General features: G+C 43.8%; 1 protein-coding gene and 1 long non-coding RNA gene across 3 annotated transcripts in view; both read right to left on the reverse strand.

Annotated features, from left to right (window-relative positions):
- DNAJC1 (DnaJ heat shock protein family (Hsp40) member C1) overlaps positions 1–9455 on the reverse strand; it is a 140883-nt gene extending 131428 nt beyond the window's left edge. Inside the window, exon 1 of the mRNA XM_053263422.1 lies at positions 8964–9455. Coding sequence (XP_053119397.1) covers positions 8964–9131 — 168 coding nt within the window. The 5' untranslated portion in view covers positions 9132–9455. The remainder of the gene's footprint in view (positions 1–8963) is intronic.
- A 2934-nt stretch (positions 9456–12389) lies between these two features.
- Positions 12390–27033, reverse strand: part of LOC128330466 (uncharacterized) — an 86630-nt gene continuing 71986 nt past the window's right edge. For both annotated transcript variants that reach the window (XR_008310109.1, XR_008310110.1), the window contains one exon: positions 12390–13589. This is a non-coding gene — a long non-coding RNA (uncharacterized LOC128330466). The remainder of the gene's footprint in view (positions 13590–27033) is intronic.

Raw genomic sequence — 27033 nt, forward strand, 5'->3', positions numbered from 1 at the left:
TCTTCCCTTGACAAGCAGTAATCATGGGGGACTCAATCGGGACCATGGCAGGTGATGGGATTAAATCCCCCATCATGGTCATGATCCACAGGGCCCCCCCAATCCAGTTGCTATTTACTGTAAGAGAAAGAAATACAGCAACACTAAGCACAAAAATCCTGGAACATGGAATTTGACCCTAAAAATGGGTAAACCTGGAAGTGCCCCAAGTCCCAAAGAACTAGCTACAGTATTGAGAAGAAATTTCTTAGTGAAGCCACTCAACATGCTGGACTACACTTATGTACAGTTATCCCTCGCCAACCACTAGCGTTCCATTCTGGCAAAAACTCACCGCTGGCAAATTTGCAGTTGGCGAGGCATTAAAGTCCATGTGAAATGGGGGGTTAGGGGAACCACAACTGCAAAAAGACCTAAAAATAAAGGAAAAAATACAAAAGAATGCTTAAAAAAGAAAATCACAAAAAATCCTGTAATATCGCTTAGAGTCACCAAGAAGAAAGAACAGATCAAACTTCTGAACTCCCACAAATCACTGAACACCCCGACAAACACTAAACGCCTCACCAGCCACGGATACTCTAGTCGCAGTTGGCAAGACTTGTCACCATATCCTATTCACATATATTCAGAACTGTGGTTGGTAAAACCATGGTTGGCAAGGGATGACTGTAATCTACAAAAAAGTGTGTAGGATTTACAGCTCAATCACACGGCCCTCTTATTTTGAGGTTAGCTAACAGTGTACAGAAAGCAATACGGCTGGGCATTTTCACATATGAGACTTACAGAAATTCCTGCTTCAATTGCTTTATAACTGGAATATAAAACATACATTGGTCAGAATACTCATTTGCAATACAAATTCCTCACTTCGACATGAAGAATGGTCAGACATTTGCAAAAATACTGCAAAAGAGACTCGAAGGCAATTTAAAACCTCCCAGATGAAAATGGTCAGTTTGTCTATGAGCCAGGACTAGCAAAAGAACAGAACACAATCCCCAGCATTTTCATGAACTTGGAACGCAGAAACAAAACCCTATACAATTCAAAGAGGAGAGTTAAGATTTCATACAATGTAAACATCAGCTGGAGATCAAGGAAGTTACAACTAATTGGTACTTATGTCTAGGTTTGCTTAAAGGTTATCCAGTATCTTCAAGAACTGCTTGACTCCTGCTGATTGAATTCCAATAAGGCAAAAAGGCCAAGATGTTTCAGTGTTTTTCCACTGCATAAATGATGAACATATATTCATCTTTTAAGAAATTATTAATTTACACATGCAGGTAAGAAGCTACATTTACAAATTAGACTATCCTCTTCCAAATTCCAGATTTCTTATCTATGAAATGGACTTTTCATTTTTTAATGCAAGCCCCACACATGGGAACAGTTCTTTCCATTTGTTGGAGAACTGCTTAGAGTTGATGGGTTGTTGGTTTTTTGTCAGAAGGTTATTAAGTGCTTTGAATGAGCTGTTAAAATGTCAATTATAAATGAAAATGATAAAGGAAACCATTGAAAAGTTGCTATAACTACAGCCCAAGTTCATGTGAGTGACATACTATGAAAAAGTTTTTCAGGTTTAAACAAGAGCTTGTTTGTATTGTCTTTGGAAACTGACTGACTTCATTGTTTGCAATTTTTAGAGAGAAAAATGTATGTTGTCAAGTTTTAAAGTCACATTTCAGCCCACACATGTTTTTATCACCATCTCCATGTAGTTTATATGTACCCCCAGGTAACAGAACTACTCCTTAAGTTAGGACCTATTAAAATGTGCAGGAAATCCATTGTTTATTCATTTGTAAAGGGGCAGATGAAAATCTATTTTTATTTAATTAGATTTTTTAAAATATAAACTGGATTTGGATTAATCTACACTATATTCTAGTGAAACCCTATACTCCACTGGGTGAGCAGGCAACAAAATGGCAAATGCGGTTCAATGCTGGCAAGTTTAAAGTGATGCACATTGGGACGAAAAACCCAAACTTCATGTATATGCTGATGGGATCCGAGCTGTCGGTGACTGACTAGGATTTTGTGGTGGACAGCTCGTTGAAAATGTCAACTCAATGTGCAGCAGCTGTGGAAAAGGCCAATTCCATGCTAGGGAATATTAGGAAAGAGATTGAAAATAAAACTGCTAATATTATAATGCTCTTATACAAAACTATGGTGTGGCCACACCTGGAGTACTGTGTACAATTCTGGTCAACATATCTAAAGAAGGACATTGTAGAACTCAGCTCAGATCCCAACAGCGTATACTTGAAGTTGCAGGTTTTCGTCCCAATGTGTATCACTTTACACTTGCCAACACTGAACTGCGTTTGCAATTTTGTCACCCACTCAGCCAGTTTGAAGAGATCCTTTTGGAGCTCCTCATAATCCATTTTGGATTTCACTACCTGAAAGAGTTTGGTATCATCTGCAAATTTGGCCACCTCGCTGCTTACCCCTACTTCTAGATCATTTATGATCTAGTACATTTATTCTGTTCTATCAAACTCAATGGGGCTCAAGAGCACAATGGAAATGGAATTTGGGGGGGGGGTTAAGCAGCAGGAGAAAGGGGAAATAGCCCTGGGGGCATTTCCTCAGCTGCACTGTGACTAGAATTGGGGGGGGGGGGCCGGCGGCGATGAGGTAGGAGGCGGCAGACAGTGGCCCCATGAGGGAGCCCAGTGGGGGGGGGCAAAAATGGCAGGGAGGGAGGGAGCCCAGCGGGGAGAGAAAACGTTGCCGAAGGATGGGGAAGAAAAGCTGTTAGTGGCGGGAGAAGAACAGCGACCTCCGGAACAACGGGAAACGGACCCTCTCTCACCAAGAGAGCTCCATTCATTCTCTCTCTCTCTCTCTCACCCACCCACCAAGGCAGCTCCATTCTCTCTCTCTCTCTCTCCCCCCCCACCAAGACGGCTTCATTCTCTCTCTCTCTCTCTCTCTCTCCCCCCCCCACCCACCAAGACGGCTTCATTCTCACTCTCTCTCTCTCTCTCCCACCCACCAAGAGGGATCCATTGTCTCTCTCTCTCACCCACCCACCCACCCAGACGGCTCCATTTTCTTTCTTTCTCTCTCTCTCTCTCTCTCTCTCTCTCTCTCTCTCTCACCCACCCAGCAAGATGGCTCAATTCTCTCTCTCTCTCTCTCTCTCACCCACCCACCATGATGGCTCCTATCTATCTCTCTCTCTCACCGACCGACCAAGATGGCTCCATTCTCTCTCTCTCTCTCTCTCTCTCTCTCTCTCACCCACCCACCCACCCACCCAGATGGCTCCATTCTCTCTCTCTCTCTCTCTCTCTCTCCCCCCCCACCCACCAAGACGGCTTCATTCTCACTCTCTCTCTCTCTCTCCCACCCACCAAGAGGGATCCATTGTCTCTCTCTCTCACCCACCCACCCACCCAGACGGCTCCATTTTCTCTCTCTCTCTCTCTCTCTCTCTCTCTCTCTCTCTCTCTCTCTCTCTCACCCACCCAGCAAGATGGCTCAATTCTCTCTCTCTCTCACCCACCCACCATGATGGCTCCTATCTATCTCTCTCTCTCACCGACCGACCAAGATGGCTCCATTCTCTCTCTCTCTCTCTCCCCCCCCCACCAAGACGGCTCCATTCTCTCTCTCTCTCTCACCCACCCACCCAGATGGCTCCATTCTCTCTCTCTCTCTCTCTCTCTCTCTCTCTCTCTCTCTCTCTCCCCCCCCCCACCCACCAAGACGGCTCCATTCTCTCTCCCTCTCTCTCTCTCACCCACCAAGACGGCTCCATTCTCTCCCCCTCTCACCCACCAAGACGGCTCCATTCTCTCCCTCTCTCACCCACCAAGACGGCTCCATTCTCTCCCTCTCTCTCTCTCTCACCCACCAAGACGGCTCCATTCTCTCTCTCTCTCTCTCTCCCTCTCTCTCTCTCTCAAGCCAAGCCTCCTGCTGCATCCTTTTCATCTTTCTTTCGCCTTCTCCCTTCTTTTCCAAAATTATGAGAAGAGTTTCTCATATTTTTTCCCTTAAAAGTGTTCCATGTTATGTGTGATGATTTGGCAGAGGTGGAAAGGAAGAGCAGTGCATTTTATTATGTATATTGTACAGATTGTATAATATTTATATTATTAGAATGAATTTTACTTCAAGTTATTTCATATTAATTTAATCAATTTAGGCCTGCCAGAACATCAAAAGTTAAATATTAATTAAATTCATTTTTAATTCATTTTAATTCATTTCACTTTAATTTGGTTGATTGGTAGATAGATATTAAGTGTTACTCTAATAATCAGCACCCTAAGAATTGACCTCGGCCCCCATGAACCAAGTCATGGTTGGTTACGGCCCGCCAAGTCATTTGAGTTGTGCAGGCCTGTTCTAATGCATTGGGGCTAGAGTTCATCTGAACCGGCTCAAAGTGAAAATAATTTTTACAACTGGGAAAGGCAAAAAAAGCCAAGAGACAAACAAATATTAGTTAATTATAATGATGTTGCAGCTTCTGCTAAACAACTTGCACAGAAGCAGCATTTTCGTTGCTGGAATTCATTCTGTTTTCAGAGCGGTCTGTTTTCAGTACTGTTAGAATTCTAGAAAATGAATAATTCATGAACGCAAGCAGCCAAGATCCAAAGATTCCTTTGCATGCTCCTTTGCAGTCTTGTGGGCTTCCATGACTTCCCTTCCCAACTGCCCAAGCTCTCATGCTTCACCAGCTACTGTTTATAGGGGAGCCCTTCTAGAAACAGGTTTTCTGGTGCTGTGGAGGCTGAAATACAAAATGTTTCAGAAATATCATCCGACGTACAAAAACTCCCTGCATTCAAATTCTTTGGATGCCAGCCACCATGGGGTGTTGTTTTTTTAAATCTTTCTACAGTTAATATTCATCACTGCGTACAGTCCACAAGATTTACTTTACAAGAACAACAGTTGATTGGTCTGAATCAGTGTGCCCTCTAACAGATGTTGTTGACTACAACTTCCATAATCCTCAAGTAAAAGCCATTGCAGCTGGGGATTCTGGGAACTGTAGTCAACAAGATCTGGGAATACCGGTTAGAGGGAAACACTGAATTGTCTTGACCCCATCTTGGGGATGAGGCCATAGCTCAGTAGCAGTGTTCCCTCTAACAGAGATTCCCAGATCTTGTTGACTACAATTCCCATGATTCCCAGCCATAGTGGCTAATAGTCAAGGTTGTGCAATAGTCAGGGAAGTTGTGCAGCTCTGGTATAGACCAGGGATTCTTAACCTTGAGTCCCCAGATGTTGTTGGACTTCAACTCCTATCATTCCCAACCAAAGGCCATTGGGGCTGGGGATTATGTGAGCTGAAGTCCAAGAACATCTGGGGACCCAAAGTTGAGAATCCCTGGCATAGACAATACTGAGCTGGATGGTCTGACTTGGTATAAAGAAGTTTTCTGTGTACCTATCAGTGTTCCCTCGAATAGCGATTCTCAGATGTTGCTGACTACAACTCCCAGCATCCCCTGCTGCAACAGCCTTTGCTTAGGGATTATGGGAGTTGTAGTCAATAACATCTGGGAATCACTGTTAGAGGAAACACTGGTACCTATGTAGGTCAAACGTTGCCAGTCAATGTAGCCAATATCAAGATAGATGGACCAATGCTCGGACTCAGTATAAGGCCCCTTCTTACGTTCCAATGAATTTTGCATTAAACTACTTGAACTGGTTATTAAAACATTTTTAAAGATATGGTCTGAACCAGAGAGTAAAGAAATACTAATAAGCATTTAAGTTCAGTTCTAAATTACATTTAGGAATCAACAGATATGCAAATTAACAACTGAAATTGGGTGAGGGGGTATTTAAAAAAACCCTACCCACTTCTGTTCAGACAGTCTGAACATTTATTCAGATTATTTATTTGGAATTCTCAACCTTAGTACAAATTATATGGGTTATAATTAATTATATGGGGAATGCAGTTGAATATCATCCAACGTTCCTTTTTTTTTTTAACGAAGAAATTACTGTGAGGTCTAGTCCAGGTCTGCACAACATAAGGCCCGGGGGTTGGATCTGGCTTTTTTGCTGGCCCCCAGGAAGGATTATCCTGTAGGAACATCAGGAGCCAAGAAGCATAGGAACCTGCCATATACTGAGTCAGACCAACAGTCCATCTCGCTCAGTATTGTCTACGCATCAAGTGGCAGGCTTCTTCCTTCCCCCACTGGTTGTCCTGGTGCATGGCATACCAGGGGTAAAGAGCAGGGTACAAGGAAGCCTTTTTCCTTCTTCCTCCCCTCTTTGAGGAACATAGGAAACTGCCATATACTGAATCAGACCATTGGTCTATCCAGCTCAGTATTGTCTTCACAGACTGGCAGCGGCTTCTCCAAGGTTGCAGGCAGGAATCTCTCTCAGCCCTATCTTGGAGAAGCCAGGGAAGGAACTCAGAGCCTAGATGCTCTTCCCAGAGCGGCTCAATCCCCTGAGGGGAATATCTTACAGTGCTCACACTTCTAGTCTCCCTTTCGTATGCAACCAGGGCAGATCCTGCTTAGCATAAGGGGACAAGTCATGCTTGCTACCACAAGACCAGCTCTCTTCCCAAGCAGTGTTCCCTCTAACAGGGATTCCCAGATGCTGTTGACTACAACTCCCAGCATCCCCAGCTGAAACAGCCTTTGCTTGGGGATTATGAGAGTTGTAGTCAACAACATCTGGGAATCCCTGTTAGAGGGAACACTGCCATGAAGAGCTCTTGGACTGTCCTGCTGACAAGCAGTAGTGGCTTAATCTAGTTGGCCACTTGAGAACAGCTGTCCCACGTCCCTTGGCTGGAGCCTACGGACACCATCTGTCTTTCCCCCAGCCTCCCCCCCTCACAACTCCATCACCTCACTTTCATTATTTTTAATAATTAATTGACTGTAATAACTAAAAATAAAGTAATGTGCCGCCGAGTCAGTGTCGACTCCTGGCGACCACAGAGACCTGTGGTTTTTTCTGATAGAATATAGGAGGCGTTTACTATTGCCTCCTCCCGCGCCGTATGAGACGATGACTTTCAGCATCTTCCTATATCGCTGCTGCCAGATATAGGTGCTTTCCATACCAATGAGGAATCGAACCAACAACCTCTTGCTCCCTAGGCAAGTTACTTCCCCGCTGCCCCATTAGGTGGCTCATGTAATAACTAATGCACTGAAAATTAACCTTGGCCCCTGCATACCAAGGCATGGCTGGTTCAACGCACCAAGGTGGACGGGGTGGGGGGAGGCATTTGAGTTATGCACCCCTGGTCTGGACACATCTCATAGACTTTCAGATCAGTTACCAAAACCATCGACTTCTACAATGCTACTGAGTGAGTGAGGCACTGGGTTTTTTTAGGACTGTTAAGTTTAACTTTCATTTTCCCTAGCAAGGAGGTTTTTCAGACAGCAGGCTTTACCACAGGTTTACCGCAAGGCTTTACTGCGAGTTTGGGGCATAACAGATACTCTGACACAAAAAGATTTATTTTACCCTGGACATAAATCGAGCTAGGTTCCAATATGGAGAGGGAAACCCAAATCATGTGTGAAGTGCTCCCTGAAATACTGCATGGACATCAGGGTAAATTTGCCGATGAACACAGACCCACCCTCCCAAAATAATATCTGAAAAAGCTCCCGCTGCCACCACTCCAGTCCTAACCACGAACAGCAGCAATAGCAGTTACCTAAGTCATCAATTTTAGACCGCTATATTTATTATTTATATACAATGCCTTTCTCCACAATTGAACCCAAAGCAACTCACAGCAATAATCTAAGAACCAATCACGAAGAGCAATAAAATGATTTTATATCCCGCCGTTCAATCCAACAGATTCACAAGGCAGTTTACAATCTTAAAACAGCAACAAAATACCAAACACAATCAATAATCCCCCACAACATCAGATAAAACAGCAAAACAGAACAGTTCATGAAGAGTCCAAGTGAACAAAATTAGCTTAGCTTACTGCCAACAAGTGGCTGAGTGGCATTCCAGAGATGGAATCCCACCACAGAAAAGGCCATGCCTCTGACAGCAAGGGCATCTGGAGAAGAGTGTCTGCAAACGACCTCAGAAGATGGGACTGATATGGGACCTGCAGCCCTTTTAAAGCAAATATCATGGAAATCACCTTGCTTTCTCCAGGAAAGAAAGGGCACACACGTTTAAGTTTTGGGCAGTATAAAAATACATTAAATAAATAAATAAATAGATAAATAAATTGTCCACCCTCTGCCAGCAAAGCTTATGGTGTGGAATAGTTTATGGTGAAAGAGCCAACAGCCACCACTAAGAGAAAGGGCAAGAGGGTGGGGAAAAAGAAACTTTGGGCGGCTGGATTTGTAAAAAAAAAAACGTATTCCATGGAAGGTAACATAATGTGAGGAAACAAGGGGAAAGTAAAAGTGCAAGTAGAAGAAGAGAAAAGAATAATAGCCATATGGGAAATCTGGAGAAGGCTGGAGGCCAGCCTCCAAGTAAACTAGAGTTTAAGAACGGGGGATCTGATGAGAGAAAAGTGATGCAAAGCACTGTCCAGAGTATGACAGACCGAGGATACAGTGATCCTGTATCAGGCATACAGGATGTATCCGCTAGGAGTGTGGGGGAGAGAAAGCAAAGGCTAAGACGTGAGCAGAAGTTTGGGTGGGGGAGGACAAGCAGAGCAGAGTTCTAGCAGATAGGAGAGGGCGAAATTGTTTAAGTTTATTTCAACACAACATCAACCCCCGCCCCCCGTTTTTTGCCACAGGGGAGCCGACGACCCCTAATCTCACACACGTGGGCTAGGCTGCAGCCCTGCAGGCCAATCTGCACATGCCCAGGAACCCTCTCGTCTTCAGGCTGCTCCATATGCTCTGGAAGGAGCTGAGACCCAGGACGCCCGGAGCGGAGGAAAGACGAAGGCCACGTTTCGGGCCACGCGCTTCCCGCTTCCTCACCTGCTCCACTCCCAGGAAAGCGTAGAAGTTTTGCGGGACTTCCTCCACCAGGTCGAAGAGCTCCAAGTCGCCGCTCTCCCACGCAAGGGCGGCCGGCACCACCAGCAGCAGGAACCAGAGTAGCGGGAACCCCCGCAGCTTCGCCGCGCGGTGCAAGACGCCCACCATGGCCGGCGGCGAGCAGCTGGCCCCGGCCGGGCTTAGCAGTAGCGGCAGGACCCGGCAGACGTGGCCGGACAGGACGCCGCTGGGGACGACGCATGCTCCAGTGGCCGCGCCGGTTCCGCTCCGCCCACTGCGAACCCGCGGGGGGGGGGAACGGGCCCGCGCCTCGGCCAATGGACGCTCGCAGCCCGCCTTCGTCACGACGCCTAGCAACCGCCAGATGCTGCTGCCCCTTGTGCTCGGAGGCCCTGGAAGGAATCGCAGGCCTGGCGGAGGGGCGAGGGAAGAGGAGGGGTTCCCGTCGTTGCAGCTGCTGCTGCTGGCCGCCTCCCCCGCGTCCGAGGAAGCGAGGCCTCTCTTGTGTTATAAACAAATAAATCTTCCTGCTTGGGATAGGCTGTCTCAGTAGCTCAATGATTCCCCGCCACCCACGCATACATACCATGCACACACACTTCCCACTTCGGGTTGCCAACTCCGGCCGAAGCTGTCCCTCCTATTTTTCAGAATATCGAACCATTAGAATATCCTTTCACAAACCAGCTGGCGATTTTCTCAGATTCCTGAGAGATTGAGAACCCTGTGCCTACTCAGTGGGGGGAAATGACCGAGCCTTCCTCCTTCCTAAGAATACCCATCCTGGCTGAATAACAAACCTACTGCGATCTAGCATCAAAGACCCCAGGCTGCAGCCAAGCATTTCAAGCCGGTCTCTCTCTCTCTCAGCCCTAGGAACATAGGAAACTGCCATATACTGAGTCAGACCACTGGTCTATCTAGCTCAGTATTGTCTTCACAGACTGGCAGTGCCTTCTCCAAGGTTGCAGGCAGGAATCTCTCTCAGCCCTATCTTGGAGAAGCCAAGGAGGGAACTTGGAACCTTCTGCTCTTCCCAGAGCAGCTTCATCCCCTGAGGGGAATATCTTGCAGTGCTCACACATCAAGTCTCCCATTCAGATGCAACCAGGGCAGACCCTGCTTAGCTATGGGGACAAGTCATGCTTGCTACCACAAGACCAGCTCTCTTCTCCAAGAAAGGGGCGAGGCGGTGTGGTGTCATAGACAGAGGGTAAGAGTTGGGCCAGAGAGATCTGGATTCAAACGTTGGTTCAAGCTATATGAAATGGATGGAGCAACCTTGGACCTTCCACTGTCTCCGCAGCACTTAGTGCACAGGGTTGCTGAGGTAAATATTCCCAAGTACATCACCCTGAGCTTCTTGGAGAAAGGCTGGTGATGTGGATTAAAATGTACCAAAATATCCAGGTTCCTGTGTTCTGTTTTGACTGAAGGCCAGAGCCAGTACACCACTCTCCCATGGCAGGAAATGGGGGTTTAATGTTGTGTAAAAATAAATTTAAACAATTTCTCCCTCTCCTATCTCCTAGAACTCTGTTCTACTTGTCCTCCCCCATGCACCCAGTCTTCTGCTTATGTCTTAGCTTTTGCTTTTCCTCTCCTCCACCCCACCTCCTAGCAGATACATCCTGTATCCGTGATCCATGAACATTCTATTATGAACCCGTTTCTGGCCTGCTGATCACAGTCAGTTGGGACTTGGCCATGTCCTTTGACCCTGGGACAACTACTGTATTTTTATCACAGGTATCTGAAGATGAAAGAGCTCTGCGAAAATCAGAAGTACATCTTGTACATCTTGATATTTTATTATTATTATTTTATTAATCAATACAGTGTTTTATTCTACAATACAAACCTGGATATTCCAGAGTGGGCCTTGAACTTTAATTTTCCCCCAAGCAGTTTTGGCTCTGATACATTGCTCTAACAGAGTACTCCATATTCTTAATGGAAAGAATGATATTACAGTTGTGTTGGAATGATATTCAAGCAAAGAGTGCTTGCTTTTGTTTGTTAAATTGTAAGATGTCTCATACTTAATATGATTGTCAGTAGAGCTATCAAACTACTGAAGACTTACAATCCTTCAACAGAGTAACAACCCTATTAGCAATGCTATTTTGAGAACACACCCATAGAAATAATTAACAACTCAGTCTTCAGTTTGTTTGTTCACTATTCATGTTCCTGGCTACTTAAGGGCAATGGAGAGACCTCTGATGAGGGCCAGCAACAGGGGTCAGCCAGGTTGGGCGTTGGTCCGAGGACCCATGTCCATCACTCCTAAAGTCCTTGTGTTCACCTTTGTATGGTGGCTGGCAGCCATACATGCAACTTTCTTGGTCAAAAAAGCTGCTCTGCTGTTTCCTTCTCTCACTCTCCCCTTCAGCCTCCCCTATGATGACAAGGGGCCTCTAGAGAAAGTCAATTAACAGATATGGAGAGTGGAAGGAGATGACAACCGAACTCACTTGGCCAAGTAAGCTGCTCTGTCACATCTCTGACACCACCATGGCTGCTGCTGCCCAGCACCACCCAGTAAGCCTCCCCATTGGACTCTGGAAAGCGCCCTGGGTGATAGTGGACAGCAGCTTCAGACTCTTCTTCTTTGTGGTGACACCATTTTAGATTTCTTTTGCCCTCCCTATCCCGATGCATGTCAAACTGCTGGAGCATCTGGGAAATCTATAATGGTGCCACTGCTGAATGAGGAACATCCACTACTGCTGCCCACCACTGCCTGATAAGCATTGCCAAGGCCTAATGGGGTTTTTGTTGGTGACAGTGGAGGTTCCTCCTGCAGTCAAAGTGGCAGCACCATTTCAGATTTTCCATATGCCCCACCTCCTTTGAATATGCCATTGTGCCAGGGTATTTGCGGAAACTAAAATGGCACCACCCTCTGAAGCTAGAGTGGTAGTGTTGAAGGAGGACTATCCACTGTCCAGCAAGCTCCCCGAGGGGCTGAAGGCCCAATTCCTACCATGAGGGGGCCCAACACACAAGGGCCCATCTTACACAAGTAAGATAACACATTGTAACCTGGCACTGCTCCAGCCTTTATGAATGTCTGTGTCCATTAGCCATTTGTATAAACATTGCACCTCAAAAGTATTGTCTGCATAATATGGGCTTCATTTTTGCCCCTTTAAATGACACTTCTTGAGGGCAAATTGGCTGAGCAGTGTTGGAACTTTTAAAAATAAACACTTTCTGCTTGAGATACAGTACAAGACAGTAACCATGCTGAAAATGCATGGTCTAGAACAGTGTTTTTCAGACCTTCTGCAGTCAGACTACAATCCTTTATAAAGGCCTCTGAAATGTTTTCGGCTCCGGGGGCCGTTTCCGCTCCAGCGGGAGTTCTTTAAGGGCGGGGGAGGGTGCACGCATTTTCAACGCGACGGGCGCACATGCAATCGGTACTTCCAGCCATTTCTGGCTGATGAGGACAACGGGGCAGCAGGGAGGAACACTGCCGCCCTGAGGGGCTTGAAAATAATGGAGCACTGGCGGGGGAAATGTGGCCGGAGGGGTGAGTGCACCCTCCCCCGCCCTTAAAGAACTACCCCCACTGGCGCCGAAGCAACTTCGGGCACATTTCTATTATCTGGAGTCACTAGGTTGAGTTCAAAAACAAATAAAGATTTATTAAGAAACTAAAGCATCACATACTAAGAGAGAGACATTGAATAACATATCCAAACAGGCACTAGCCTTCAACAACTGCACAACTCTAACTGACTCTCAACTGACCAAGAGAGACCTATTAACATAACTCCTCATGTCTCTAGTGGCCAGAAGAGGTTACTGCAGAGCTAAGAGCAATGCTTTAGAGCAGTCTTCAAATATCTAAAAGGCTGTCACATAGAATAGTGTTTCCCAACCTTCCCTCTACCCCCACTCAGGGACATACTTGGATTAAAGAGTGGGGGGGAGAGATGGGCCTCACTACAGCCCCCGCCTTTTTTTTTTTAGGCAGCGAAGCCACCACACAATTTTTACTTACTTGCCCACCCTCCTGGCTCATCATGGGGCAAGTTGGCTGCAAAAGCCGAGAGTTTCAACTCCAGTCCCAGCTTTGCAGCTGATTTGCTCCTTTATGCACTGGGATGGAGGTGCCTCCTTTCCTTTAAGTTATGGGGTGAGTAATCTCCAAATGTGCGTGTTTTGTAGCTGACTCTCTCTTATACAAAGGGAAGGAGGTGCCCCCTTTCCCAGATGCAAAGGAGTGAGTCCCAGATGTAAAGGAGTGAGATGCAAAAGGAGTTTAAACCCCCTGCATTTGGAGCTGATTCATCCCAAAAGGCACCTCCTTCTCAATGCATGAAGAAGCAAGTTGCTCAAAAGCCAGGAGTTTACATTCTCAGCTTTTGTAAGTGACTCGCTCCTTTTTTACACTTGGATTGGAAGGGGGCACCTCTTTCCCAATGCATTGTGGGGTGAGTCAGCTGCAAAATTGGGGGAACTTCCCACTTCAGCCAGACAGCACACCGACCAGTGTCCAATGGCTGGGAAATGCTGGTTGGAACCACTGACATAGGAGAAGGTGCAGACTTGTTCTCTGTTGCTCCAAAAGACAGGGCTGGAAACAATGCACTGAAAACACAAGGAAATGCAGGTTCAGGCTAGACCTTTGGAAGAATTTCCTAACTAATGTTGAGAGTGGAACAGTCTGCCTTGTGCAGTGGTTTGCTCTCCTGCATTAGAGGTCTTCAGACAGAGGATGGATGGTCATCTGTCAAGGATGCTGAAGCAGTTTCCTGCCCTGAGTGGAGGGCTGGACTAGAAGACCTCCAAGGAGCCTTCTAACTCTAAAATTCAATGAGTTTAGAGTTGAAAATCACTGGTTTAGACCCCAATTTAAAGTGAGGAAATTGTTTAAGGTCTGTGGACTTAATGATAGAACACAAGTAAGATAACACTTGAGTTCATCATTTGGTAAATGGAAAAACACAGGGTTTGATTACTACATTTTATTTATTTTCCCAAACGCTCAATAAAACATATTGGTTGCTATAATTTGAAATAATTTACTGCAAAGAAGCCCAGACTTGTATTCCACTGAAAAGGGAAATATAATTCCTTCATGTTGCACTGCTATGACCAAAGACTGTTGCTTCCACATGTTTCATTTAGCTAGAGTATTCTTGGACTGTTGTCATATATTTTCAGTTTTCTGTCTAATTTATGCCAGTAACAAGGCCTTAAATTTTGCAAATATTTTAACGTAGGCTTCACAGATATTTTGCAGTACTTTCCAATACCATCTGACCACAAGGGGGCAAGGAGATTTTTCTCCCTATCAATAGCACTGTAACTCAACCTTATAGCAGAGTTATTATCTTAAAGTAACTGTCCTATCATTACTCACTACCAAGTTGAAGTATGTAGTTAAGCAACATCCTCAACAGAAGAACCTCTATTTATGCCAATAGGGTTTCTACTAGCATTAAGACTGGGGTCCTATTTGCGTGTTTGATGTTCTTTTATTTTGTTGTGAACTGCCCTTCCTTTGGAAATTTTGGCAAACTCTGTAGCCAGGTAATTGTTTACACATACACATAAATACTTACTGGGCCAAGCCCCATTGATTACAGTGGGACTATCCTCTGAATAGATTTACAAAGGGTTGTATAGTAAGTATGTGAAAGATCAAAGAATGAAGCGTGGTCCTCAAGTCATTTACACTGGAGTTATCCCAGTGAAGCTAAGTGTGTTTTTAGAACAGTAAACAGTTTGAAGATTTTAAAAAAGACATTTAGAGAACCAAAACATTTAAAGGGCTCAGTCACAAAAGATTTAGTAGCTAGAAACAGAAGAAGGTATTTATCTGGTTCCTGGCTGATTACAGGAATCGTGATCAAAGTGATGATGCTTAAAAAAAACAAACTAATTTAATAATTTATTCAGTAGTGGCTTCTGAAATTCTGCGCGGGAAGTAGAGAGAGTTACCTACCATTATCCTTTTCCGGCTCCTATACCACATTACTTGCTCAAGCTCCTGCCCTTCCTAACGTATCCCTGACACATTAAACCTTTTCAGACATTATGCTGTACCTGCATTCAGATATCTGTACACAAGTATATGTTTTTGTGCGAATGGCTGTACCTGCATTCTTATTAAAAAAGAAACTGGATACAGGTCCCTTAAATGCATTGTCCAGATAGGAAATGTACTCCTGTACCTGTGTTCAGCATAGCATGTGAATAAGTGTACCTGTGTACAGATCTGTACCTATATACAAATAGTGCAAGTGTTGATGAACATAACATGTGAATAGGATTCTTCTCTTTCCTCCTTCCCCATTGCCTCCTCTTGCCTCAGTCTGAACACAACAGTACAACATGACAGAGAGAATATCAGGAGATATTCATGGAGAGAAAGAGATTGAAGCGATTCTCATGAGCAGCAGAAACCGGGTTAAGGGAGCCCAGCCTGGTTTCTGCTGCTCTTGTGCAGCTACGGGAGCTGTGCGGCTCCCGGCGGGAAGCCTGCCTAAATGCCCTCCCCTTTAAACGAGGTTAACGGTGCAAGCACTCCGTTAACCCCATTTTCTTGGTCGTGTGTCTGCCATGGCTGCTTGCAGCCTACGGCAGACATACTCGGGGAGAGGGGACCGGGGAGGGTGGACCCCAGGAATGCACCACGCACTTGCACGGTGCATTACTGGGGTTCTGGGGGCATGGTGCCACAGGACGGCGCTCCCCTTTCGCCCAACCCCTGGAGCTGCCGGACAAGCCACGGCTGGGTGCAGGAGTGCCTGAGTGAAGCCACTGGTCATCTGGCCGGCCAATATGCCCACCCAGGGAGTTCTTTGTGATCGTCTGTGGGGGGGGTAAGTACTTTGGGGCTTCCTCTGGGCATAACAGCATAGCCCTTCCCACTTGATCATGGGAAGAGCTTCATTATTTACATAGCAGTGGAGACAGATCAGTACCATGGTGCAAGACATTAGTAAAGTGATGAAGAAATTCAACCTGAGGGAAAGTTAAGTGCAAAGATGAACAACTAGAATGACCAACGTGAGACCTTCAGTCCAATCAGGGGCGTAACGAGGCTGGAGTTGGCCCAGAGACAAAATTTTAAAATGGGCCCCTCGCTGATACACACACACTCACTTCACATGTGACTTGCCTCTGGGGGGCCCCTCGAGGCGTGGGGGCCCCCAGGCAGCCGCCTCCCCTTGCCTAATAGTAGTTACGCCCCTGAGTCCAATTAAAGGGATCAGAACAAGAACAGAAGCAAACTTTACAAATATATTTGTGGGGTAAGTAGAGAAGAAAGTTACGTAGAGAAAAAGAAATAACAGAAAAAATTAAAAACATGTAAACAACCATCTATTAATTTTCTTTTGATGCAGATATAATGCAGTGGGGATTTGACCAAGCAGTTGTTGTTTTTTTAAATGTTACATTTATATCCCACTCTTCCTCAAAGGAGCCCAGAGAGGTGTACTACATACTTGAGTTTCTCTTCACAACAACCCTATGAAGTAGGTTAGGCTGAGAGAGAAGTGACTGTCCCAGAGTCACCCAGCTAGTATCATGGCTGAATGGGGATTTGAACTCGGGTCTCCCCGCTCCTAGTCCAGCACTCTAACCACTACACCACGCTCCAACTTCTATGAAAAATAATGTCTGACATAGTCCTATTTACATTTTAAGTTCAACACTTGTACAATCTATGTACAGTATATACAGGTACAGATACAGTTATTCACATGTTATGTTGAGCATAGGTATTAGTGATGTGTAGAACTGGTTTGACTAGTTTGAGTTCGAACTGGACTGGCCCAAATTCAAACTGAACCAGGCCTGGTTGGGATCAAATTGTTTTGGCCTGGTTCGGCCCGTTCCACATGCTTGCAAAGGGGAATCCAGTAAGGATTCCTCTTCACAATCAAAGAGGGAAACCTATGGGGTTGAAAAGCAAGGTCGGGGCAGGCGGGAGGTCATCTTACATGCCGCCGTGCGGTTCCTCAGTGGCAGCAGATCCCCAGGCCCCACCAGCACTCCCCACATCAGTGCAGGCTGGTGGGGACCCAGTTCAGGCCTCTGCACAACCGCTGGCTGGTTCTAACAAACTGGTTCTCAGACTGAGTGGTTCAGTTTGAGTTCAGTTTGAATTTGAACCGAACCACCCGGATCGTTTCCATGTACACCCCTAACAAGTATAGCAGTACAGTTCCTATCTGTATCCTGTATTTCAGGTTCCCTTTTAAAATGAACACAGTCATTCACACAAAAACATGTACATCTCTACAGACATCTGAATACAGATACAAGATAAGGTCTGAACAGGGCTACAGTTACTATGCAAAGACCATTTTGTCCAAGATGTCTGTTTCCCTGGAAGTTCTATTGGCATCTACAAGGTCTTAAATCATGAACATTCTTGGAGAGAGCAGAGGTGTTTTTATTTTGTATTTTATTAGGAAACAAAAATAATTTCATTACTAGTTGCACGGTTTGCTCTAATGATAACCAAGGAACAATTGCAGGCAGTAATGGAAAAATTCTTACATTGGCAATTGTTGCTGGCAAAACTGCAAGAGCCCTTCCCTTCCCCCTCAAGCCAAAGCTATGCAAAAGCCATGCCATAGATGGTATCACCACATATTGTTAACATTGCACTTGTCACAAAGCACATGTTTTGTTGCCAACACAAGTTGCACTATGACTGACATATGGTGTAACAGAAGGATCAATAGCTGAGCATCAGGGACCTGATAAAAGAATTCAGCTAGGCTATTGCTGTAATGGACCTTTTAGATTCAAATTAGGTTACCCGTTAGAGAGGTAGAGTCAACATCCAAATATGAGTCAGCTAGTAAAGTAATTTGCCTTTCTAGTTTGCCAGTTCAAAATGTTATTATAAATCCCAGATTTTTAGGTCGCATAATGAAGCCCTTATAATAAACTAATTGCAATCCTGACATTTCAAAATGATTTCCTGGACAGTACTGTGGTTGATTGCTATGGAGATTACTGTAAATATTCTGCTACACTGTTTTGTACAGAAATTGTTATAGCCTATTGTTTTGCCAATGAAGAACCTGATCTGATCAAAATAATTAATGGTTCTGCTTCCTTAGTTGTCATATTTGTACTTTCTCCAAAAAAGCAAAGTAGAGGCTTTAAAAAACCTTCCCACTGCGTTTCCTGTTGATGAGAATCAAACCGCTAATTAACACCTTATAAACATTATTCATATAAAACAATAATTGGTGCAGGCAGATACACATAAATTGAGGAAAGTGTGTGTAAAAATAAAGAAAATGGAGCTGATGCACTCTTTCTGAACATCTATATTTGTGTAGGATTAAAAAAAATACCGCTATGTGAGTGTGAATTCAAAGATGCAGAATATGGATGTTAGGTGCTACCATTGTCAGGGCCAGTAGAAGCTATTTTGCAGCCTTAGGAGAATATTGATTTTACTACCCACTCCCCAAACCCTAATCTTGTTATAAGCAAGATGGAGGCAACTGCGTTTCCTCCCTGAAGGTCCTCCCAAAGGCAATCACTTTCCCGTTCCATACAGCTGAATGGGGAGAAGGGGAGGAAATCAGGAAACTTGGGTGAAGGGACATATATTCCCCTCTCTTCAGATATTGGGATGGAGTGGAAATTGTCCCCGCCCCCCGAGTTTCCCTACTCCATACGCGCAATGGGCAGTTTACTCTATTCACACTGGTATGATGAAAGGGAAAGAGAACTGTAGCTGGGGAAACTGGAGACACCATTTCTCCCACATCTTAGACCTTGTTGTCCCAAAGGTCTAGAGTGGGAAACTAGTCTTCCCCTTTAAGGATTTCCTGATTAGCCTGGTGCCCCAAGAATTCTGCTGCTCCAGAAGGTGCTGAGCACTATCTATCTATCTATCTATCTATCTATCTATCTATCTATCTATCTATCTATCTATCTATCTGTCTATCTATCTAAGACATACCAGTCGCAAATCCCATGTATGGCAGCTCTTGAGAGTTTGCAAGTGAGCTGCTGGGAGGGGCAGAGAAGAGCGGCGGTGGACAGGTGTTTGGGTAGAAGGGGAATAGAAAATGGCTGCAGCCTGGTGGGAAAAGAAAACAGTGGTGGTGGGAAGAAAACGGGGAAAGTGGTGGCGGCTGGGGGCGCTGAGAATGGGGATGGAGGAAAGGGGAAAAGGAGAGGAGAACTAGAGGTGCAGATGCTCTGCACCCAGGCCAGCTAGTTACTAAAAAAGACTTGTAGTTCATACTGAAAAGCAAACTGAATATAAGTGAACAGGCCAACTCAGAAATCAAATGGCCACTGCCATTTTTGGCTTTCTGAGAAGAGGTAATTTCTGTCTAGAGTGAAAACAGCAATATGAACAAAGAAGCACCTTTTCAGGAGGAGACTCTCTTATATTGAACAGGGGGAGGGAAACTGTCTTTTTTGCCCCAGCACAGCATCCCTCCAGTGGCTGTTACTGGTGTCTACCTTATGTTTCTTTTTAGACTCTGAGTCCTTTTGGGAGAAGGAACCCTCTTATTTATGATTTATTTATTTTTCTATGTAGACTGCTTTGAGAACTTCTGTTGAAAAGTGTTATATAAATATTTGGAATAATAACAGGAATTAGTGCACTACTCAGCATGGATAAGTACTTGAAGTATAGTGTTCAATTATAAGTAAAGGTTGAAAAATAGGGGAGTCTGGGCTAAACAAAAGACTGACACCCCCAATTCACATACCCTTAATGATATGGGCCTCATCATCACCAAAATAATCTCACTCCTATGGTGTACCACAACCAATAATATACAGTACTCAAACTACAAATATTTACAATAAATTCATGGCCAGTGGTGCCCACTTATGCTTCCTATGTGTCCTCGTACCATTTAGTTAAAGTAGATGCATGACATATGATATGACATCATCTCACTCTGTATATGACATGATGTCATCACACTCTATTTCCCCACTCCTGCCCCACTTCATTCCCCACTCCTGCTCTACTCTTATAGTGGGGGAGTTTTGGTATACAGTTAGATCAATGTATACTCAAAAGGAGGAAAGGTACCACGAAGTCCAGGAGGATGCCAGCATGGATAACAGGTAAAGTCAAGGAAGCCATAAAGGAGAAGAAGAATTCCTTCTGAAATTGGAAGGCCTGCCCAAATGAAGAGAACAGAAAGGAACACAAACTCTGGCAAAAGAAATGCAAAGTGACAATAAGGGAGGTGAAAACAGAGTTTGAGGAACATTTAGCTAAAAGTATCAATGGGAATAACAAAAACTTCTTTAAATACATCAGAAGCAGGAAACTTGCGGGGAGGCAATTGGACCGTTGAGGGAGTGAAAGGGATTATTAAGGAAGATATGGAGGTTGCAGAGAAGCTAAATGAGATCTTTGCACCTGTCTTCACCGCAGAGGATACTGAGCATATACCTGTTCCTGAATCAGGCTTTTCGGTATGATGTTCTAACTGTCTGGAAAAATTAAAAACTAACAAATCATTAGGGCCACAGGGCATCCCTCCAAGAATCCTTAAAGAACTCAAAAGTGAAATTGCCGAACACCTTGAAAAAATATATAACTTATCCCTACAATCAGACTCTGTACCAGAGGACTGGAAATAGCAAATGTAACACCAATTTTCAAAAAGGGATCCAGGGGTGATCCAGGAAATTACAGACCAGTTAGCTTAACGTCTGTTCCAGGCAAACTGATGGAAAGCTTTCTCAAGAATAAAATTGTAAAGCACATGGAAGAACAGGCCCTGCTGGGGAGAACCAGCATGGCTTCTGCAAAGGTAAATCTTGCCTCACTAACCTTTTGGAGTTCTTTGAGAGTGTCAACTGCTGTGTGGTTAAAGGTGATCCAGTTGACATAATATACCTGGACTTCCAAAAAGCTTTTCGACAAAGTTCCTCATCAAGGACTCTTGAAAAAACTTAGCAGTCATGGGATAAGGGGACAAGTACATGTGTGGACTGCTAACTGGTTGAAGGACTAGAAACAGAGGATAGGGATAAATGGAGAGTTTTCACAATGAAGGGAAGTGGGAGGAGGGGTCCCCCAGGGATCTGTACTGGGACTGGTGCTTTTTAATTTATTCATAAATGATCTAGAAGCAGGGGTAAGCAGCGAGGTGGCCAAATTTGGAGATGACACCAAACTATTTAGGGTAGTGAAATCAAAAACAGATTGTGAGGAGCTCCAAAAGGATCTCTTCAAACTGGGTGAGTGGGCGACAAAATGGCAAATGCAGTTCAATGTTGGCAAGTGTAAAATGATGCACATTGGGACGAAAAACCCCAACTTCACATATACGTTGATGAGATCTGAACTGTCAGTGACTGACCAGGAGAGGGAACTTGGGATCGTGGTGGACAGCTCATTGAAAGTGTCGACTCAATGTGCGGCAGCTGTGAAAAAGACCAATTCCATGCTAGGGATCATTAGGAAGGGGACTGAAAATAAAACTGCTAATATTATAATGGCCTTATACAAAACTATGGTGCAGCCACACTTGGAGTACTCGTGCAATTCTGGTCACCACATCTAAAGAGGGACATTGTAGAACTGGGAAAGGTGCAGAAGAGGGCAACCAAGATGATCGGGGCCTAGAGCACCTTTCTTATGAGGCAAGGCTACAACACCTGGGGCTTTTTAGTTTAGAAAAAAAACGACTGCGGGGAGACATGATAGAGGTCTATAAAATCATGCATGGTATAGAGAAAGTGGATAGAGAGAAATTCTTCTCCCTCTCACATAACACTAGAACCAGGGCTCATCCCATGAAATTGATTGCCAGGAAATCTAGGACCAACAAAAGGAAGTACTTTTTCACACAATGCATAATCAACTTGTGTAATTCTCTGCCACAGGATGTGGTGACAGCCAACAACCTGGATGGCTTTAAGAGGGGTTTGGATGACTTCATGGAGGAGAGGTCTATCAATGGCTACTAGTTGGAGGGCTGTGGGCCACCTCCAGCCTCAAAGGCAGGATGCCTCTGAGTACCAGTTGCAGGGGAGTAACAGCAGGAGAGAGGGCATGCCCCCAACTCCTGCCTGTGGCTTCCAGCAGCATCTGGTGGGCCACTGTGTGAAACGGGATGCTGGACTAGATGAGCCTTGGGCCTGATCCAGCAGGGCTGTTCTTATGTTCTAATGTCCTTATGGGAGGGGGAGACATTGACTGTGAGGATGTTATATCATACATTTGATTTAGCTGAATGTTACCAGGAGACACCAGGAGAACATTGCCAGGAGATGCATACATGGGGTGGCAGCAGCCATGTACAGCTTGGTCCTGTGGTTGACTGGGACTGGGAAGCAGTGTGGGGAAATGTCTTCTTACATTTATGCATCAAGTCAGAACTGCAGGGACACACACTTCTGGTGTATGCCCCTCAGCTCTGGAATTTATCTTCTGCTGAGAGTCACTAACGCCCAAGTCTGTTGGACAAAGGACATATTACATACATGTAATAAAGTCCCAATATCTCCCCCCCACACACACCCATGAAAGCACCCTCAAGAGGCTGGGGTTTTGAGAGGATAAATGATGCAAGATTCTTTACCCTTTCCCTCCTGGCACTTCTTCCGCTCAAAATGACTACCACCACCAAACTGCTTCCCCCCTAGAAGTGTATTTACAGCGCTAAATTTGACTACATAAGGGTAGGTTTACAAGGATAAATATGCACCAGGAATCCTATGGGGTGGGTGGAAAACAGTTTGAGGAGATTTTGGAAAGCAGTTTGGAGAGTCGGAAAATGGCCAGAGCATCCCTTGCCCTGATCCCCCTCTGCTCAAAAGCAGTTCCCAAGATTTCTTTTTAATGTTTCTAAGAAGTTGTGGCCTCATTACACACCTTTGAACCTTGTTTGCTCTTTAGGGTCTCTTCAAACAATATACATTTAGATGTATTTCTAAGATATTTTTTACCTAGAAATGTAAAGTAATGCAAACAAACCCATGTTATAAACACTTGTATTATATAAGCACACTCATCAGGGCGTCAGGATTGGCTGCAACTCCTTATTTTGTGTACACTAAATGGAAAATCTGGATTGTCCTGCATAATGCATGGAATGGGTAGGGTTGCCATCTCTGACTGAAGTTATTCCTGGAGATTCTTCTTGCCCCCAATGTTTTTCACTCTATCAAGCCATTACAATCTCCAGGTTTGCCTTCAATAATCACCTGGACATTGATGCTGATTCCTGTAGACTTAGGGCATTCCTAAGGGTTGGTAATCCTAGAAACAGATAACCAGCTTTGCAACAAGTGGCCTTCATTCACTTTTCCTAGAGAATGACACGGATTTCATTGAAACCATGGTCAGAGCAGGTAAAATATCTACGAAAGCCGAAACAGTTCTGAATTAATGACATACTACCCAGTTTAGGAGAGACTGCACTTCTTCTATCAATGGAATGTGCCCCAAAGGAATTATATCATAACAAACTGATAAATCACATTGGCCAGGTGTAAATCCAGATCTGTCCAAGCTGCCCAAAGCCATTCTTTTTCTCTCTGTCACTCTCTTTTTCAGCTCAGAGCACTTAATCATCATTGAGTGTCCATAATGTCCTTGTGGTTTTCTTATTTTTGTACTTTTAAAACAATGTTTTGTTTGGAATTTTCACGTGATACCTTTGAGGTATTATAAAACAATATTTTCTGAGTGAAAGCGCTTCTCACATAACTGTTTTTATACTTCCTGTTCTATGTTTGTTTAAGAGCCCACTCAAACCTTTGTTATTCAGTGAAGCAAAAGGCTAACTAGCTCTGTTTTGGAGTTCTTCCGACTACATGTTGTTTGGGGTTTTTGTAATAAATCATGATGGTCAATCTGGTTACATTTTTTGTTTTTAAAGTGGGAATAATATTTCAAGATAATTAAATAAATCACCCTGAGTCATTTTTGGAAGCGGTATAAAAATCAAATCGAATAAATAATAATAAATTGACCCCTAATTAATCACTGTAAGTTGTTTTAATTCTATCAAGATTATTCCTTTAGACAGATAAATAATCTTCATTTTCTTGATTTTAAGGGTTTTCATATTTTGATGTGTTTTGGAAGAACATACCGACAGGGCAGGCAACTGGATTTCCTGAATATGTGAATGGGTTGTTGATCACTTCAATGAAATGCCCATTTTAAAATGCTGATGTTACAGACAGTGATTCCTTTCAACTGAATTTGATATTCATCAGTCCTACCTCCCCATCAGCATGAGTATAAAGGATTGAGATCCAGAAGACCAGACACATAAATTTTCTTCCAGATATTCATTTTCAGAAGGTTAATCCAGAATCCCCAAAATATTCCTTAAATTGCACAAAGTTAAAAATGCACAAAAACAGATTAAAAGGAAATTACTACCCTATCCGTGGCAGTCAGTTTTCCGTCTCCCTTTTAGGCTTTCTGTAGCATGTTTTTGAAATTGAAAATTCTAGTAATAAGTGGGGCCTGGTGGTGGGACCCATAGTGCATTGAGGTGCAGCCAGGAGCAGAATCCTGCAGATTTGGCCAAATTCAATAATGGAGTTCTGTTAAAAATTAATGGCTGAACCTAGGGTTATTGAGGAGGTCTGCTTTGAAAACTACAGCTATTACACAAATTTCACATTTTTATTTCTGGACACAAGGGGACACACACACAGTTGCAAGCTAGCAGGAGCTTGAGATTAATCTCTCTGCTCTCTCTAACACATAGAACAGGATTCCTTCTATTTTAACCGCTTCTCCAATGCAGCTTGGAGGGACAGCAAGGAAATGGTGCAATATATCCACACACACAACCTGGTTCCTTGTGGCCATGACTATATTATGTTTGAAATCCTAAATAAAAGGTTAGAAAGAGAAAGGTTGAAAAATAGCTTCCAGATTTAGTAATCTCTCCCAACCTTCTTTTCCTCATTCCTTGCAGAGGAAACTTCCTTTGGTGGATGTGGGGTTGAGGAAGGGATAAAACAAAGAAAAGAAATTTTGAGAGAGAAAATAATCGGAGAGAGTGTTGACCTTGAGATACTCTCTTTAAACTGTGTTTATAGAATTGCCTGTTGTCTCTAGTAAATTTCTGGTGCAGATGAGACACTTCTTTGTAAACAAATACTTGCAAGAATACTAACTTTAGTATAGTATCCCTCTGTTATTAATAAAACATTCCATTCCATTGTCCTATTGGAATTACTAAGCCTGCAAGAAATGATCTCTCATTTTATTTTTAGGGCAAACATAGTGATACTATTACGTACCCTGGATTGTGTATATGCTCACATTTTATCATTTTTGTTAATTTCTCCTATCTCCTACTGTCAATTTGCTTCAAATCACTCAGTCGTCTTCCCTGAATAATCACATGGGCAACAGGAGATCACATAATGAATTTGGTAACACCATGATGCTATGTAGCCAATCATATTTGGCTACATGCTTATATCATACAAAGCCAATTCAGAGTGAAGGCAACCATTCCTGAATAGGTGAACCTTTTTGTCCCTTTCAAAGCCATCACACAAAAATCATAGAAAGAGGGAGGAGTATTACTTTCAAAGCTAATTAAAACATTTGTGAAAAATGCTTGCCTCCCACATCATCAATCCTAAATATCACCAAAACATTTCCTTTGTTCACTACCATATTCCTTAGGTAGGTATAAGGTATTTACCTGGAAATTTCCCTTCTTGCAGAGCTTAATGGGGAGGAAATATGGGTGGAGACAAATGTCTATAATTCCCTCCATTCATTACCCCAAACTGCTTAAACAGTGTGGAAAGGGGGGGAATGAAACAAAAGGCTAGTATGAGGAATGGATAAGAGTTTGGTCTGCCATGCCCTTCTTGTTTCAGAATAGCCTACCACCCAATATGGCTCCCAATCAGCTGAACTGAAGAATAAAAGAATGCAACACGTTTGGTCTGATGTGGTTTGATCATAGTCCAAATGCAATAAGGCTGTAAAACAGGATCCATGGAAATTACTGCACTGGGAGAACCTGGTCTCCGAGAGCCGTTTTGTCATTCAGATTGGTAATGGTATCTATAATGTGTTCCATACTTTTTACTTCCCACCTCATTTTCTTTTGTACTCTTCTACTTGTCCTGATGCTCAAACTACATGTTGTTTCCTGATGAAGCTCATCTAATGCATTAGAGAAGAGACTCTCATGCGCCCTTCCTCCCCTAAGGGGTAATTCAGCCTGTCTTATTCTTTACTTTGTCCTGCACTATATTTTTATATGAAAGCTTGGAATTAACCTCTGCAACAAAACAATCTAGATGGATCCATTTTTGTACTTGCATAAATTAAAGCAGCTACTCTCATAACACTAATTAGGTCTGATTTTAATCTGAATGCTGTATTAATGACAGCCACATGTGGATAGCAATGTTCACATATTTGATTCCTTTCTTAGACAAAATAAATATTTGTTCCAGCTGAAGACAATGACACCAAAGGTATCTATTTTTATTTCTACCTAGGACTAAGTCTTCAGGCAAAGGTTATCCTCATTGCGGATAGTGCAAACTTCTGGGCCATGCCCCAAGTGCTGAAATTGTATATGGCTTCATTTAGAACCATTCAAGTGCACTGGCTAAGTACGTTATGGCTGCTTCCCATAAGACCTGCTGTACCTTACAAGGAACAGGCACATGGTTGTGAACTCTGTATCATCCTTAGCATGACTTTGACACAAGGATAGAAAGGACATAGCTACCTTACAGTTTACATAGTCAGCATCACACATATAATCAGGTCCCGTCCCCGCCCCCTCCCCCCGGATGCTTAAGCAGTATTTATTTTTGTTTTACTTTATATAAAAAGATAATACAAGACATAACATTTTAAATAAGCTGCTTGGGCCTCACTCACTCAGTCACTCACTCTCTGACATGAAATTCCTAGACCAAACCACGAAAGAAAGAAACATGCTGATTTACAGGTAGGTTCCAGACCTCACCCAGACTACCAGAAAAATGGGAAATCCTGGAAAAATTAATTACTTTTCAGGAAACTACAGAAAAACTCTCCCATTGGAAAAAGAAA

Source organism: Hemicordylus capensis, chromosome 6 (assembly GCF_027244095.1).
Source record: "Hemicordylus capensis ecotype Gifberg chromosome 6, rHemCap1.1.pri, whole genome shotgun sequence".
Lineage (NCBI taxonomy): Eukaryota > Metazoa > Chordata > Lepidosauria > Squamata > Cordylidae > Hemicordylus > Hemicordylus capensis.